General features: G+C 38.4%; 1 protein-coding gene across 3 annotated transcripts in view; it reads left to right on the forward strand.

The window, feature by feature from the left end:
* LOC118583210 (sodium channel protein type 2 subunit alpha) overlaps positions 1-19,085 on the forward strand; it is a 143,964-nt gene that overhangs the window by 69,508 nt on the left and 55,371 nt on the right. For all 3 annotated transcript variants that reach the window (XM_036186625.1, XM_036186627.1, XM_036186626.1), the window contains exons 12-13: positions 11,233-11,580; positions 16,057-16,189. In XM_036186625.1, the coding sequence (XP_036042518.1) occupies positions 11,233-11,580; positions 16,057-16,189 (481 nt within the window). The remainder of the gene's footprint in view (positions 1-11,232; positions 11,581-16,056; positions 16,190-19,085) is intronic.

Genomic DNA, 19,085 nt, shown 5'->3' on the forward strand with positions numbered 1-19,085 from the left:
GGAAAGAATGAAGGAAGGGAAGGAAGGAAGAAGGAAAGGAAGGAAGGAAGGAAAGAAGGAAGGAAGGAAGGAAGGAAGGAAAGATTTCATTTTCACAACAGCATAGCAGAGTTTCTCTTTCCAGCGTTTAGTGGGGCTGAAGCTTCCTTCTCTTGAACTTTGTGGTGCTTTCACCATGGTAATGAGCATCAAGGGTCAAGTTGCCATCTCAGAGATCCTGCAAGTTTTGTAACTTTTTTGGAAGCACAAGAAGGCATTTTCATACTGGAGTGTGCTTGGGAAGGTTTGAGGTTTTGTTAAAGACTTGAGACTCACTGGGCAGTGTTCCACATGGGGAATGATCACAGATGGTCCCCATTCCTTCTTAGCTACTGTGCCTGGACCCAGTGAGCTGTAAGGTTTTCAGAGTGGCTGGTGCCCAGAAGTGGACCAGGGATGCTTTCTGTGCCATCTGTGCTATATTCCTATCCATGTAAAAGCTCTTGTGGAGAATGAATTATTCATTGTCTCAAAGGGGGCCAAAGTAAAATCCTTTCTAAACAGTAGCCCCAAGTCTCAGGTAGACAGGTGCTAATAAAGATGCGTGCCACTAACAAGCAGCGATGTTTGACTGTACTTGATTTTCTGTGCCTTACATTAAAGTAAGCCTCGAATTCAGAGAATTCACTGATTTACATATTGCAAGAAAATGTTTTCTGCATGCCTCTGGCTTATGTACCCAACTGAGCTGTTGAAATTTCACTATTTACGTTCCTTGTTTTTTTTAAATTACCAAGAGAATTCCCAGAAATACACAGTTCCTTGGAGGACAATTTCACTATGAGTGAAACTACAGTATTTATGTAGTACCAGTAACAATGACAACATTATTTGTATTAGTACCTGCCATATGAATTTTTAAGCACCTCGATACAAACCTATGTATGTAGCTAATAATTTAAATATTACGTTGGCAAATGTTCAGACAGGAAGAGGGGAGCCTGTGTGCTTTGTTGAATGTCTGTTGTATGCACTGTTATCTACTTATTTTGAAATTTATTTTATTAGCATCTATTTATTGTAAAAAAAAAGGTTTTATTATGGCAGTTTCCACATATGCATATAGCAGACCTTGACCATATTCATTTTATCCTATTCCATTTATCCTCTCTGACTTCTGAGTCTCTCCCTGGTCTCTTTCCTCTTCCCAAATCAAACCCATCCCATTCTACTTTCATGTCTATTTTTCATATATTATTTGTATAATATATATTTATTCTGGCTCATTTCTGCTAAGATGATGATATATTATGTTATTAATGGCTAATTTTATATTCCATTGTGTGGAGATTCCCCATTTCCTTTATCTGTTAGTGATGGACACCTGGGCTGATTTCACAGCTTTAGAATTATGCATAGTTCTGTTTTAAACATGGATACACAGGTATCTGTATGATATGTTGACTTAACTCTTTTAAGTATATACCCAGGTGTGGTATAATTGAATTATATGTTAGCTCTATATTTAAATTTTTTAAGGAGCCTCTTTACTGACATAAATCCATACCCATATTGCATAAGGTTCAATTTCCCTGATATCCTTGCCAGCACTTGTAATTTTTGTTTTCATATGAGGGTATCTTAGGGGTTTTAATAGATTGTTTTAACTGAGATGAGATGGAGTCTCAATGTAATTTTGACTCATGTTTCCCTGATGGCTAGTACTAGTGAACATTATTTTCATTTATCTATTGACTAGTTGTACTTCTTATTTTTGATAACTAGCTGTCCAGTTCATGTGTCCACTTGCTGATATGCTTATTTGTTCTTCTGATGTTTAACTTTTTTTGGAGTTCTTGATACACTCTAGATGTCAATCTCCCATTTTGTAGCCATTTTTCACTAAGGTAAATGTTTTGTTTTGTTTTGTTTTTCAGTGCCAAAGCTTTTTAATTTGATCCAATCCCATGTATCAGTCTTGGCTGTCATTTCTTGAGCTGTTGGAGTGTTTTTTGGAAAATAGTTTTCAGTGCTCATAACCTGAAGCATTTCTTTCTGCTTTTCTCTGGTAGTTTTAGAGTTTCCAGTCTTACTTTAAGATCTTTGGTTCCTTTTTTAGAAAATATGAAAGGAGCTTATGTATTAAAAAATGTTGTCAGAGAAGCATCTTTTCACTGGGAAGGTGGCTGAGAGATGAAGATTTGCACCTGAATGCAAAGAGTTCAGTAGCAAGTCTTGTGATTTACTCAGTTTAATTACCTTGGCCTCTCCATGAGGACCATAAGATCATTGGCCATCTATATTGCTTTTGGTTTCTAGAGATAAGGTCTCGAGTTTCCTAGGTTGACCTCTCACTGGATGTGTAGCTGAGGATGACTTGAACTCCTGGTCTTAGTGCCTCCATCCCAAATGCTGAGATTACAGGCAAATGTCATCATGAGTGGCTACAAACATTGTATCTTCTTGATGTGGCCTTCCCTTTATTAATATGTAATAACTTCCTTTCATGTCCTCCACACAATACACAATTTTAGCTTCAGATCTGCTTTGCCAGACCTGAGGGGAGCTGTGCATCCTTGTTTTCAGATTCCATTAAGTTGAGATTCTCTTCTTGCATTTTTCCTCTTTCCATCTGTTTCTGTCTTTCCTGGTGACTTGAGTTCCATGTGGCTAGTAGATAGGTGAATCTTGTTTTGTATTCCATTTAACCAGTATACATGTTCTAATTGGAGAGTCAGGACACCTTACATTTAGGGGAATTACTTAAAGATATGTGTTAATTTCTCCCTGACTCAGTTTGCTGTTTTACTGAGGTTTAATGACTAAATAATTTTTTATATGTTGATTCCTTCCCATTCCTTATTTTTTTTAATGCTGTCATGGTTGTATGTATCTTTATTCTTCTTCTATGTAGAGTAATGCTTTAAGTATCTGCTTTGTGTCTGGCTTATTGGACAAGAAGTGCTGTAATTTATACATGGCATGGAAGGTCCTTTCTCTCACTCCATTTTAAAACAATATTCCTGGGTGTTGTGATCTTGTTCAGCAATTATTTTTTTTCAGAGACTGCTATATGTTAGTCCCTGCTCTCCTGGCACTTAGAATTTCCTCAGCAAAGTCTTCTGCTTTGAATGGTTTAGCTTTAAAAGGATCTAAGCACCTCCCTTGGGCTTTTTCTTCATTCCCTTGTATCAGCATTTTTACTATGCTATGACCTCGAGATGTCACATTCTGGTCATGTCTAGCTGGTGTGCTGTGTTCTCTGTTCACTCCCTGACCTTCTTTGTTCCACTAGTCTAGTCCGTTGGCCATGCTTTACACTGAATTTTCTTTTATTTGATTTATGGAGCTTTTTCATTTCTATAACCGTTTAATCTCTATCTCCTTGCTAAGGGCCTCATCCACGTGGCTGAATTTCATGTGCAAATCCGAAATGGATTTCTTTATTGAAGTCATATGTTTACTCTAGTCCGCTTTGTGGTCTCATTGATCATTTTTGAATGTTTGGCATTTTTAAAGTTTGGCATGTAAAACATTCACTGTCTTTGGCTCTGGTTAGTGAGGAGTTAATAACTTTTGGAGGGATCTGGGAAAGCAGCTGAGTTGCTAGAGTGCTTGTGTAACATGCATGAAGCCCTGGGTTCGTTCCCCAGCAGTGTACAAATTGCAGTGGCACAGGCCTGGAGCCACAGAACTTGGGAGGTGGAGACAAGAGAACCAGAAGTTCTAGGTTATCCTCAGTTAAACAAATGAAGTTTGGGGTCAGCCTAGGCTACATGAGAGCCTGTGGAAGAAACAAAACAACAACAGCAGTAAAATATGGAGAAGTCCTGTTGCCTTGACTGGTCATGGTTCTTATCTTTCTTCCCTTCGATTCATGCATCTATGGGATGGATCTGTGTTGTGGTTTTAACTTGGGGACTTTTCCATGAGCAGCATTCTTTGAGGGTTCCACTCCCAATAGTGCTTAAATAGAAGCAAACAAAATGACATGATGGGAATAAATCAGGTGTAGAAATACCAATCATAGAAATGAAGACAACTACTCTACCTGCAACAGCCACAAAAAAAGAACTTGATAAAAACCACATAGCATAAAGTATGAAGTTTAAAAGATTAAAAGTGAAATTAATAACTATTGTGTTCCCCCAAAATATTGTGCACCTTAATAAACTTATCTGGGGTCAGAGAACAGAACAGCCACTAGATACTTAGGCTAGAAAATAGTGGCACTTACGGCTTTAATCCTAGCATTCCAGAGGCAGAAATCCGTCTGGATCTCTGAGAGTTAAAGGTCACACTAGAAACAGCCTTTAATCTCAGAAAGTGATGGCAGAAAGCAGAGGACCAGGAACTAGAACTTGGTTAAGCTTTTAGGATTTTGTGCAAGCAGTTCAGCTGAGATTCATTCTAGATGAGAACTGAGAGGCTTCCAGTCTGAGGAAACAGGATCAGCTGAGGAACTGGTGAGGTGAGGTGGCTGTGGCTTGTTCTGCTTCTCTGATCTTCCAGCATTCACCCCAATACCTGGCTGCAGGTTCGTTTTTATTAATAAGTACCTTTAAGATTCATGATACAAATAACAATAAAATTGAAGTTAGTCTAAGGAAAGGGAAAAAGAAAGAAGCAAAATTTTAGAAATGAAGAGGGGCAGGAAATCAATCTATGGTTCTACCAACTGTAGAGTTTGTGCACCTAAGGACTGCAAATTTCCAAACCCAGACATGTCCCTCAAGGGCTTTGTAAATTAGGAAAAGCAAGCACAGCTCTTCCTTAGAGGTTCTGCAGGGAAAGGGAGAACCCTAGGAGCCAGGCACTCTGCCCACCCAGCTCAGTACTTTAAATATCTGCACAGTACTAAACTATCTTCAGTAGGGAAGAATCTTCAAAAATCAAGTCACCTGCTGGAACTGGGCTCAGAACGTTTTTGCCCCACGCAACAGTGAATCCTACATGGTAAGGGGCAGCTGCAGAAGATGTACCCAGCTGTAGCCTCTGAGGTATGAGGAGCAACAGAGTGGCATTCTTCTACAGTTGGCCTGTCCTGCAGGAGGAAGTACTGCCAGCCAAGGCCTGTACTAGATTTGGGGCTTTTAGGAGCTGGAGGTTTCTCTTGGAGCTATGGATGTCAGCCTGCTCTCAGAGGAACTGCCAGCACACTTCAGACTTACCCTGTGAATAGCTTCCATTGCAGCCATTCATTTTACCCCCTCTTCATCAGTGCTAAAAACTAGATGGCAGAGTGTTGCTTTCCCAATAGTCTTGGCTCAGCTGAGTTAAAGATCACCCAGTGTTGTGATTATAAGGCTAATATAGTATTCAATCTTGGTCTGACACTGAATCCCATGGACTTACTGCTTTTTCAGGCAGCCTGAAAAACTTCCTTTTAAACTGATGATGAAATGTATAGTTTTATTCCACTTAAAACAGATATACATATCTAGTATTTTTTCTTTCTCTTCTATCTTATCAGATAAAGACTTTCATATAATCTAATATTTAACATATGCACATTTTGTAAGGTCAGCTGTTCCATTCCACAGCTGAACAATACTATGAATTCAGATGAACTGTGGTAAATTCAATTTGAATAAAATTTGTTTGTTACCAAAGAGAAGTACCCTGTCACAACCCTATGGTTCCATTTGTATAAATATTAATTGAGAAATATGACCCCCTTAAATGTTGGGCTTTTTTATTTTTATTTTTATTTTTTTGGTTTTTTCGAGACAGGGTTTCTCTGTGTAGCTTTGCGTCTTTCCTGGAACTCACTTGGTAGCCCAGGCTGGCCTCGAACTCACAGAGATCCGTCTGGCTCTGCCTCCCGAGTGCTGGGATTAAAGGCGTGCGCCGCCACTGCCTGGCGGGCTCTATTCTTAAAAGCGTGATTATTTTGGAAAACAAAAAAATGAAAAGGAGGGGGAAAGCGAATAGAGGGAGAGAGTTAAGAAGAGTTTAAAAAGCAAGAAGGAGAGAAGAAAGAAACTTATTTAGCCTTCTCCTGAACTTAAATTTGTGTAAATTATAAACCAAGTTTGCCTAAATTTGAAACTTCACAGCCACTGGCCCTGCAGACATTTTCTTCAATCTGCCTCCTTCCAAATCTGAGAGGACTGAGTCTAGTCTGTGCATTATACCCGGGAGTGCTGATGCTGTTCCTGCTCTTTCTGTGGTTTCTCGCGGATACAGCATTTCCTTTTGAGTGTCTGTACACCTCTCCTTCTGTGTGTTTCCCAGCTGGTTGGACATTGTGAGAGATCACTGCCATAAGTGACCTGCCAGTTTTCATTCATTTTTATATTTGTTTCTTAAGCAATAGGTATAAATACAATGAATTGCTTTTAAAATATTTGCCTGGTTTAAAAAAAAAAAAAAAAGAGTTAGCAAGTGGCAAAGAAGATGGCAGTGGGATCTAGGAGAATGGAGCCGATAAATGAGACAGGCCAAAGTCTCATGTAATAGCATACTTTATTCCGAGCATCAGACAATTTATACCCTGAGAGTTAAGAGGAGTCATGTGAGTCAAGTGTACACTCACAAGAGCAAGCCACACATGGCAGGCAAGCTGCAGCAGCAACACATGTTTTTTCATAGAGTCATATAGACAAATAATGAGAGCTAACTATAACGAATATTCTGAAGTAAACTCACTTATATTGCTACAGCTGGGAAGGGCACAAAAGAATAATCTAAGAACAATTGCATGTTTTTTAAGAAATTGAGATTATAAGACTCTTCCCTTGGTTTCTTGGAGTTTTTTCATGAACTAAAAATTTCCTCACAGGACTCTATCTTGGAGAAGGGGAAAGAGAGAGAAAAAGAGAGAGAGAGAGAGAGAGAGAGAGAGAGAGAGAGAGAGAGAGAGAGAATGAGAACCTAGATGTTGTACTAACCCCACTTTGAAAGAAGTAATACTGCAAATGTCAAACCAAGTAAAGAAATTTTACCTGGGTACAATGGTAAGAGCCTCTTGGATTTTGTGAGATATTTTCAAAGGTCACAGATCACAAACTATTAAGAAACTGTGCTTTATAATGACACAATAGGAGATTATGTTGATAACCACTTCTGCTTTCATACTGAAAAAATACAGAATATAAGCTTTTCCTGCAAGATTATAATTTTCACAGCAGAGTAGGTGGAAATGTGAAATATTTTTTAGACATCTCTGACTTGTAAGTGTGGGAGAGGGAAGAAGGGAGAAAGTCAAGAGTGCAATCTCTATCAAGTCTCAAGGGAATCTGGATGTTTTCTTTTGAAACTTTTCTAAGAATCAGGTCACCTCTTTGTGTCGTGCTGGTAGCAATGGCTCTACCAGAAGCCACAGGAATATACAGCAGAGGGCAGTTGATAGTTGAGGTGTCACCCTACCAGATGAATCATCCTCTGATAGAGGAACCCCAATGAGCAAAGCTTATAGGGCCACAAACTCTGAAAACTGTTGTTTCTGTCTGTAATGTCACCCAGGCAAAAATAGCTATGGTATCTCCCCAACACCCACACTGCAATGTGTATTCCCATATAACATGTACATGTAATCTCATGATCACATCTCAATTTTATGAACACGTACATCTGTGGACTATCTAAAGACGACTCATCATTAAACTGTATAATTTTGACAAATAGAAAATATACTAGGTTATGCTTCATAATTAGGTCTGTTGTTCCACAAGGACTGTAAGACACTTAAGCCTGTTTTATATCATTAACTCAGACTGACATGAAGAAAGCAGCAATTTCTTCTCAGTTCCAAGACAAGCTACATACAATTAGCCGATTTTAGGCCTCAGAGCAAATTGAAACTAACTGAATGCCTCATAAATTACACCTTCACAGATAATACACAAGGACAAATTCCTAGGTGTCTTATTGTAGAACCAAGGTCAGGCACAAAGCAATTTTGGTGCCAGTTCTCTGCTTGCTAAAAGTCTGGCTGATAAAAACCTATCTCCCTGCACAAATTCCTCAGCAGCTTGTTGTCATGGTTACTTACTCCCCTCAAATATAACTTTTTACATTGCTTTCCTGGGGAGGTATATAGAGGGAGAAGCTTGAGAAAAATAAAGAGAATGATTACCAGTATGTGTATGAGTTGTATTCCCTAAGATAAATAAGAATTACTCCTAAGTCCTACTACTTTGAGGCTTTCTCTTTGCAACCCTGGAGCAGTCCTGGGAGCTGGTCTCACAGGCTACAATAGTGTCATGATTGCCATCTATATTTGTGATAAGCCAGGAATTGTATTTTTGGAGATTCAATAGTGTGGAGGCTTTGTCTTCTTGGCCATCTTTCATTTAATTTACATCATAGTATTTTATTACTCTAAGTTTATGAAATCATTGTAAGCATGTCTTTAGTATAAGCTATGGTTCAAATAGAGGAATGGTATTCTGTTTGGCCCATTGAGAACTTACCTTTTACCAGCCTTTGGGAAAGAGAGGTACCTTTATGATTGAGGTTGTTGAGATTGCTGGCTCTAAGTGCTACAGTGAGCATCTTTCCACCCAGAAGGAAGAAACCTGAGCTGACTTATGGAGAAAGATGTGGTTTGGTTATTTGTAATATAACTAGCATCATATATAAACTCTGGACTTGAATGGATTAGTATACCTTTTAATCATGAGATATATTGTGTGAATTTTTATTAAAATTATTTCCCTCTATTCATCTATGATGTACTTCAAATTAACATATAAACTCTACTACATATAGTTAACTTTACTATATTTCCTTTTAGTTATTTTTATACATCTCTTTTTAAGTTAATGATAAATAAAAGATTATTAACTAAGATAGGTAGGATTGGAGTGGTAGCTTGAATGAGAGCAGTTCCCATAGGCTCCTGTGTTTGAATACTTGGTCCCCATTTGGTGGAACATTTTGGGAAGGATTATGAAGTATGGCCTTGTTGGAGGAGATGTGTCACTAGGGGTGGGATTTGAGGTTTCAAAAGCCTTCCTCCATCTCCAGTATGCTTTCTGCTTCCTGTTTATGGCTGGAGATGTGAGCTCTCAGCTTCTGATTGTGCTGCCCTCCAATTGTTACCTCTATTCTGCCATCAGGAACTCTAACTCTCTGGAACTAAATAAATGATTTCTTCTATAAGTTGCCTTGGTCATGGTGTTCTATCACAACAAGCCAAAAGTAACTAAGACAGTTGGGTAAGGGGTAGAGATAAGGATAGAAGGAAATAACTTCTTCAGAGGGACAAAGTATATCTTCTGAAATGTTATTCTTTTGTGAATAATGAATAGACACATAACATACAAGAATATTTAACACTTTTAGAATGTATTATAGATATTACAAAGATCTTTGAAGAAAAGATGATTATCTAAAAATAAAGTTGGAATAATACTTAGTGGTCAAGGAATATAAGAATATCATAGGTACAAAATTTTATTTGGTTAAATTCTTTCAAGAGGAAAAGAATCAAACTCATCATATTAAGTTAGGGAATTTGTTTTATTTCTATTAATAATTATAGACATACAAATGCCGAATAGCTAAAGGAAAGAACAGAATCATTATTTGAATAATGTCTATGAGTAGTTTTATGCAAGAGTAATGGTTTGATTTTATGGGGGGATTGCAATTGTCTTCAGTCTCAGAAGAGATTTTTGACTTTGGATGTTAAGCAGCCTTGAGACTGTGATAGACTATGGGAATTTTTGAAGTTAGAGTAAATGCATTATACATTTTGATATGGCTACAGTTCTGTGAGCACAAGGAAGTGGAATGTGGTGGTCTGAATAAAAATGGCCTCCATAAACTCATATGTTTGAATGCATTGTCACCAGGGAGTGAAGCTATTTGAAAGGATTATAAGAATTAGAAGGTATGGCCTTATTGGATTAGATGTGGCCTTGTTGAAGGAAGTCTGTCTCTGGAGGTGGGCTTTGAGGTTTCAATAGCCCATACCAGACCCAGGCTCTCTCTGCCATTGGGATGTAGCTCTCAGTGATTATTCCACTACCTGCCTGCATGCTGCCATGCGCTCTATCATGATGATAATGGACTGTGTCTCTGAAATAGTAAGCAAGTCCCCAATTAAATGCTTTCTTTTATAAGCGTTGTCTTGGCCATGGTGTCTCTTCACATCAATAGAATAGTGACTAAGACAGCAAGTCATATACAGGGACTTGAGCCTAACCACATCTTTCTTCATATGTCAGCCCAGGTTTCTCCTATATGTGTGGCTTGATGCCATTGTCGCTCTCAGACCCAGTAATCTCAACAACTCCAGTTGAAAAAGCACCTCCCTTTCCCAACAGTTGGAAAAGGAAGGTTCTCAGTGGGCCAAGAAACAACCCTGTGTTTCTCTCTAAACCATTCTGTATATTACAGGTATTAAGTGCTCTAGTTGGTTGTACCTGAGATGTTACCCACAAACTAAATGATTCAAGAACTGAGGAGCTTTTCCCAAGGTACAAGGTACTATCAACAATAGAGAAATGAGTATTGGACAAGTAAAAGCACACGTCGCCGAGGTTATAAAAAGACTGGCATAGAGGAGTCCTTTCATTCTTGTTGGGCAATGATGGTCAAAAGAAGAACCTGATGTACAGTCGGGCTCATCATTTGGAAAATAGCAAGTGACTATAATCAGATTCTCAGTTGAAAACCATTTTTTGCTATTATGGTGTTGTTTGGATTGCCTGAGACAGAAGAGTGGAAATCACGAAATGAATCACACAGTTATTTCAGCTTGATTTGTTTAATTTATTCATGAAGGCCATTATAAAATATGCAAAGGGAGGGAGAGAAACTGCTCCTGTACTATAATTATGCAGGTCTACGAACAAGCTTTGATTCTCCTCAAGGGAGAATCTGCCTCGGGGTGTGGTCACTTGTGAGCTCTTACTGCGTCTATTTTAGCCTTCAAAAGGCCTAAATGTAGGTGTGTGTTTAATTACTTTTCATTCAATTGTTAAGTGAAATTCAGTTCTAAGAGAATGATTTAGCAAGTAGTGCTGTTTCAGGCATCAGCAATAAGACTAGACAGTGTTGTGGGAGTGCTTCTAATTGTGCTAAGACAAAGAAAATGACCAAAGAGGAGGAAAATAAAGGAGAATGGGGAAAGTAAAATGGAAGGGGTGAGCACCTAGCACAGGAAGGGAACCTTCAGCACGTGCCTTGTGACTTATCCTGAGATAGCCTGCGGGTATGAACCAGCCGGTCAAGCCATTTTCTTCTGGGTGCAGGTTCTTAATTTCCTTCATCTGTTTTGTTTCTTTTGGTTGTTTCTAGTCTCTATTGAGCATCCGAGGCTCCCTTTTCTCTCCGAGACGCAACAGTAGAGCAAGCCTTTTCAGCTTTAAAGGCCGAGTGAAGGATATTGGTTCTGAAAATGACTTTGCAGACGATGAACACAGCACGTTCGAGGACAACGACAGCAGAAGAGACTCTCTGTTTGTGCCACACAGACATGGAGAAAGGCGTCCCAGCAATGTCAGCCAGGCCAGCCGTGCCTCCCGAGGAATACCCACTCTACCCATGAATGGAAAGATGCACAGTGCAGTGGACTGCAATGGCGTGGTGTCTCTGGTCGGAGGCCCTTCTGCCCTCACATCTCCTGTAGGGCAGCTACTACCAGAGGTGAGGCCTATTAAAACAGCAGGCAAGGGCACAGAAGGAGAAGAAACATTAGTACAGTCAGGAATGAGGGGTTTGATTTCCACAGGCAATAATTTTCCTGCATCTGTTATTCCAAGGCCAAGAGATTTTTGGTATTATCAAGCTATGAATTTATCTTGTCAAAACCCTTTACACATTCAAACAAATTAAGATCATACAAGGAGTTCCATAGAAGCATTTGTTCATTTTTATTACTACAGTTTGAAATTCAACAACAACAACAACAACAAAAAGCCAAACCACATTTTTGCTATGCAAACATGTAATTATTATTATTGCTATTATTATTACTATCATTATCATTGTTATTTAATTTAGTTTAGGAGGAAAATAAAGGGGAATGAGGAAAGTAAAATGGAAGGGGTGAGCATGTGCCTTGTGACTTATCCTGAGATAGCCTGCTAGCTCAGGTTTTCCCTGTGTAGTCCTGGCTATTCTGAAACTCTCTTTGTGGAACAGGCTGGCCTTGAACTCAAAGATATGCCTTCCTATGCCTCCCAAATACTGGGTAATTTAAATACATGCGCCAGGCGGTGGTGGCACACACCTGTAATCCCAGCACTCAGGAGGCAGAGGCAGAGGCAGAGGCAGGTGGATCTCTGTGAGTTCGAGGCCAGCCTGGTCTACAAAGTGAGTTCCAGGACAGGCTCCAAAGCTACAGAGAAATCCTGTCTCGGAAATAAATAAATGAATGAATGAATGAATGAATGAATGAATGAAATGAAATGAATGGATGAATGAATGAATAAATAAATAAATAAATAAATAAATAAATAAATACATGCATCACTAGCCTGGCAATATGATTAAATATTAAGATATTCATGTGCATGATAATTACATAACTAAGCATTTCAAAGGTTTTTGCTGTCCTTTTCCTTTAAAACAACTTCCCACTTCCACTTGCCCTCAGGTTGTCACTAATTATGTCTAAATCCCTTAGTCATGATTCTCTCCATTTTACTTTTTTCTCTCCATTCCTCCACCTCCCACATCAACTCAAATGACCCAGCTACTGTATATCTGTCAGACTTTTTCTAATGGCTTTCAACTTTCATATTACTGCCATAAATTCTTATATGCAAAGTTGCCCCAAATCAAGCATATGTAACAGGTTTTCAGCTTAATAATGTATATCAGGATTCACCATTGATGGTTCCTTTTTAAGACAAGACACTCCTCATGTTGGCATTAAATAAAATGTCATTTGACTTTTATGAAATACTCCAGCCATATTGTCTGATCACATCACAGGGTCCTGAGCTGGGTTAAAATCTCCTTTGTATGATTACTTTTATGTAATTTCATTTTTTCAAAGGGACAAGCCCTGTAGGGTCCCATTATGATGGTCCAGTTGGTTTTCAGTCCCTTCTTAAAACAGCTGTTGCTCATCACTGATTCCCCATGGTCTCTCCTCAACTTTTCCTCCTGGAGAAATTCCCAAGTGTCTTGGAAAAATAACAAACCTCAAAACTGGTGGAACTTCGTTGTGAAGCAGACAAGAAGAATAATGAGGAAATGTCACATCTCCTTAGAAAAATAATTTTAGCCAGCTATCCACAACACATTGCCCAGAACACTGCAGAGCTAATACATTGAACCCTCACAACTACCCATTATAATATTTACTAATTTATCTCTATTCTACACAGCAGGAAACTGAGGCCTATGCATGGTGGTGCTACAATTTGCCCCCAGATGTGCTGGCCACAGGCCCTACTACATTCCACTCATAGTGAAATACAATACTCCATTGAATTTTCTTAAATGAGAAGAACAGATGAGTAAGGAAGAAAATATATTTAAATCACTGTTTCCTCTTTTTTGGTTCTTGGTTTTTTGAGACAGAGTTTCTCTGTGAGGCTGGACTCGAACTCATAGAGATCTGCCTGCCTCTGCTTCATCAGTGTTGGGATTAAAAGTGTGAGCCACCACCGCCCGACTAAACCAGTGTTTCTTTTTTATTTTTAAATTCTCAAAAATTAAAACACAGTTTAATTAAAATACCAGAGACACATAAAACAAACCAATAAAAAAATCAAATGCCTTTGAATAACCCTAATGTAGGATGTGAAAAAGCTCTATAATGGAAACACTAATAAAGGAATGTGAGGAAGACATTTGGAGTCAGAGATGTGCCATGCATGCAAGCATGCATCCAGCAAGCTACCACAAACCCAAGTGTAAAATATCTATGGAGTACTGAAATGTTACTGTTTTGATGGGCAGGTAAAGAAAAAAAAAACTGTTTCTTAAGCTGTGCTTCAAACTTTATCAGAATGAATCTCAGAAATAGAAATTCCAATTTTTCTCTCTACACCCAGAACTACTCTGACTGAAGCTGTGAAGAGGCACCCTGGAAATCTTTTTCTTAAAAAAATTTTCCATCCACATGGTTCCTGAATACAGAAGTAGTTCTATCATAGATCTTCATACCACTTAGATAAAAATCCCAATGTCGTTACATGAATATAAGTATGAATCCAGATATCAGCACTGTCCTGGCATTAATCATCATACATTTATCCTATCAGAAAAGGTAGAATACATAAAGGGCGTTAGGCTTAGTTTGAAGCCAGACCTGTTGTAACCTGATAATCTGCAAATTCCCACACCTGCATTCTTTCAGCCATGAAGTCAATGCTTTGGGGCAAGATTCTGTCCTGTGGAAGGAGCTGAAGGGACATACACATTTGGCAGGCTTTGGGGTCCTGAAGAGGGAACATGCAAATAGAAAACAGACAGCAGCAAGCAAATGGCTTGTCCCAGAGCATACTATTTCCTATTCTGTACACATCTATTGCATTGAGACAATTAACTTCAGAGGAATTATCTGAGTAATATCACTAGGGATTTGGGAATCTATCATTACAACTTACATAGATCTGGAGTTTTGAATGTGGTTTTGCCTAAGCAGAAGAGTTGGAATGACACTTATGTGACCTCTACATTATTCTTAAAGGTGTTCTTCTTTGAGGAAGTAAAATATTTCCATTTTGTGAGCCCATGTTTAATTTAAGAGTTTTATTTTCAATGAGGGATTCTCTTTTCTTTTTGGTTCAACTTCTCCTTTATCTTAAAGTCAATTTGAGGTGACTGGATGGGTCTTTATCACCATTCATGGTAGCATCAATTGAGTGGAAACCAGTTTTGAAAATACATGATTATGCAAATTAGTAAACACAGCAGTAATGTTCATTGCTCATGTCACAGTGAAGTCCAGATTAATAAGCAGCAGCCATGCTGCTTTTTAAGCAATGGCAAAAACATTCACAGAACTGAGAGTACCTTATTTATGACCAACTCACTCAGACCTGCATTTGAAATGGTTAAGATTTTCTCTTTGTCCTATGACAGTTAAGTTCATGTTTGACATCCTGAAGTAGGAACATGTTTCTACCCACTTCCAAACCTGGAGAGTTTACTTTATATTAGGGAAGAATTGAGTCATGGTATGACTGCTAAAAATCCAAACACCACTGATTGGTATGTCCTGAGAATTTCAATGTTTAGGTAGCTCATCTGTGAACATAGTTGTTTCATAAGAATAATATGAAAAGATAGATTAGCTTTAAAAAAAGATATAGATATTAGCAAATGATATCTATCTCAAAAAAAAAAAAAACCAGAAGTGTTTTACATGTGGACATCACATTTTAAGGGAACTATTATAGAAGTATATTGGATAATAAGGTATTTTTTTTTCACATCTGTCTGTAAAGATATAAAAGCTGAACCTGGTAACATCAGGAACAACACATTTCAATTTGAAGTTGGAGGTTGAAATAGGTGAGATGCTCAGAGTTTATCCAGTTGATATTAATTTTGGTCCTTTCCAGCCTCAATCGCTAGCATGGCAGAAGCTCACTCTGGCAAACTTGGGCATCCCAGAAGACTGAGGATCTGGTGGACTTTCATAAACAATCCTTATATGCTACTTCTAGAAATGTCACCATGAACTTTTGTGGTCTAGATATGAAATATACTCCATAGGCTCACACGTTTCAATCATTGGACCCTCATTGGTGGCACCATTTGGGAAGGTTGTGAAACCTTAGTGGGTGGAGAACAGAAAGAGATGGTGACTCACTGGAGGTGGGATTTGAGGCTGTATAGCCAGGTCCCGCTTGCTGCCCAGTGACTGCTTTCTGAGTGCAGATGGGATGTGACAAGCCAGCTCCCTACTGATGTCACCATTTCCTTCCCTGTCTGCCACCGTGTGTTCCCTGACATAGGGGGCTGAACCCAAACAAAGTATTGTTCCCTTGAGTAGCTATGGTTTGGTATTTTCACCATGGCAATGAGAAAGCAAGACATTGCTTATGTCTGAGAAAGCATGGTAAATTCTTGGTTCACTAGCATCTACAAATGGAGTGCTTTCAGGATTGTTACCCAAGAATAGTGATTATCTTGTTGTCTGGGATTTGGGGATTTCAGGGCACAACTACTGAAACAGAAATAAGAAAGAGAAGGTCCAGTTCTTACCATGTGTCCATGGACTTGTTGGAAGACCCTACATCAAGGCAAAGAGCAATGAGTATGGCCAGCATTTTGACCAACACAATGGAAGGTATGTCAAAAGTCCCATACCATCACTCTTTGATAGTAGGTTGGTAACAATGTGAAGCCCCTTGCCTAAATTTCAAGACAATACTCCCCAACCCAATACCACATTACCCCTTCTTTGAAAAGGTAAAAGCAAATCAGTACATAGAACATGGAATCTGCTGTTTTGTGTAGATTTTGAAACAAGCCTCTTGGAAACTGCTACAAATTCAAGGTACATTTGGAATATGGCTGTCAGAGCTTAAATTCTAAACTCTTGGAGCTTGATGATGACATTAGTAACAGTGTAATGATTTATGCTTATTGCTATAGTGCTAACACATTTGACAAGGTATAAAATATAACAAGCTAACACTTTATAAAATGTATTGTCTCAACTAGGATTATAAATAAAAGTGGGGGGTTAAGGTGGAAGGCCTCATGGAAGCTATATTTAAAATTTTGCAATTCTATTTTTGTTCTTCTCTTCTTTCTCCTGCTTTCCATCCATGTATCTCTGGTGAAATATTATATCAGCTTCTACTTTGCTCAAAGATTAGATCTCAATAGCTAGCATAGTATTTATACATCTGGTTTTTCATACTACCAAAATGTATGGGGAACAGCTTAATTTTAATCACTTACAGGCTCTGCCGCAGGTTAAATGTACTAATTTATTATTTGAATTTCATTTTTCCGCCAAAATGTGGATGGTAATGTTTAGGTATAAAGTTGTTATAAGGATTAAATAAGGTGACCCATATAAAACAGCCCCATACTTTGCATGCTGAAGACCACCAACCGATGCTATGGTTATTAATTGTTCTATCATGCTACTTTTGTAAATTCATGTGGGTTTTTACATTATAAGTGAAATCAACAACTGTCAACTTCAGTACATGGAGAATATATTCATCTAAAATGTATTCATGTATAATCCCCACCCTGGTTGTTCATATCTTCCTCATTTTCCCTTTTTCCTTTCATATAAAGTGTATTCAATCTCATCATCTTTTACAAGTCTCCCTGATTCCCATTCCCACGTGTGTAAAAGTGTGTTTGAATATGTAAGTAAAAGGAGAAAGCTAAGAAGGAGCATATGGGTGAGAATAAAATGAGTGTGTGCATGACTTTATTTTTTAAAACTCAGTTCAAATTTTAATAGATATATACACTGTATCTTAATCATATCTCCACTCCCTTCCTCCTCTTCCTGGCCCTCCTCCCAGTATATCTCCCTTCCCAATTTACTTTCTTCAGAGACTGGGTAGATTCTTAGAAAGAATATTTTTTTTAGTCATAATGCAAGAATCTCATGATCTCAGTATCAAAAATCCTGAAAGTCATAACCAGAAAATCTACCATAAGAGATGACTCTGTAATCATAGTCAAGATGTCGGTAAAGACCCAGTTTTCTCAGAGTCCTGATCTTTCCATTGACTTCCATGGAATATTAAACTCTAGTCCATTCTTCCCCAACCTTGCCTGCCTAGCTCACACTCCTTCTTCCCCCAGCTGCCAGTAGCTTGCTCCTCCCTATCCCTCCAGGTAAATCTTTTGAAGAGTCTCTGGTCTTCTGCTACTTGCCATAGCAAAACCACTGAGAGGAAGGGGCCAGTGGTTCTGCTTCCGATGTCAGCAGCATGGCTGCTCCCCAAAGCAGGAAGTAGAGAAGGAGCCAGGGTAAGTCTGAACTGACAGCCACACTTTGCCCTTCTAGTAGTGTTAAGTTCGAACTAATGTAAGGAATAACTGAAGGAAAAAACACTCAAACCATCACCAATTGGACTTGTCCATGGATTGACATCCAGAGCTCAAAATGAACACACACACACACACACACACACACACACACACACACACACACACACATCTTTCTCCATGGAAACACATCTCCTGGAGTTGGTCAGAATGAAAAGGCTGTTCTAGAAATTAGAACAACTCAGGAAGTGACAGACTACAATATTTTGTTTTTAATGTCTTCAGAGCCTTTGTGTGAATGAAGTTCGTTTTAGTGAGATAGTTGGTTAAACTTCATTCTTTTTTTTTTTCCACTTGTGATATAAAATGAAAGCCTGATGTTTCCTTATTCAGTTACATCTGAAAAGTTTGAACATGACACTGTGGGCAGCAGTCTTGTGCACAAAGCATGAATAGTAAAGTTTACTTTGATACAGTCCTGTTCTGTTCCCTTTAATAATGGGGCAGTTTCTTGGCGATTATAATCTGTTTATTTAAATGTGGTTTCTTCTAAAATTTGGTTCATCTTCTCTTTCATGAATGAGGCTTGTTAATGCGCTGGCAACTTTTGCTTCCCTTCATTTCAACTACAGCCAACTCTCCATTATCCAGAGTAACAAATAGTTGCACTTAAAGATGAGCAAACATTATTTTAAAATGCAAAATTGCATAGAAATGCTTCATGGACACTCTTTGGGTGATGTGTGTGTTGGGGGATGAGTTAAAAGTACTGAAGGAATTGAGATGAATCAACAGAAGATTAAAAACTTGGCTGTCACTGCCTCTAAGCTGGGAACCCCCCACAGGAATAATGGAGAAGTGGTTGTAGTCTTCTTCTGGATGCTTCGCTTGTTTCAAAGTGGGAGATAGTCCTATGGGGAATTAATAATTGAATGATTTTATTTTAGACTTAAGGCAATTTTGCTCCGGCTTTTCCTAGAATCAAGACCATGAGCACCTGCTGAATTTTCCCTTTGAATGTTTCTCTAATTTCTTTTTTTTTCATCTGCTATGCTATTTGCTTTTCTTTTTCTACCAAATCATAGCCTGTATAAATTAAAATGGAACGTATTCTGATAGCATATAAACAGAAATTTTGCAGCTTCTCTTCTATTATTTGTTGCAAATTATATGATCTTTTAATTTCCTGTGCGTACATGAACTTGTGTGGGAATATTGAA

This window comes from Onychomys torridus, chromosome 4, assembly GCF_903995425.1.
Source record: "Onychomys torridus chromosome 4, mOncTor1.1, whole genome shotgun sequence".
Lineage (NCBI taxonomy): Eukaryota > Metazoa > Chordata > Mammalia > Rodentia > Cricetidae > Onychomys > Onychomys torridus.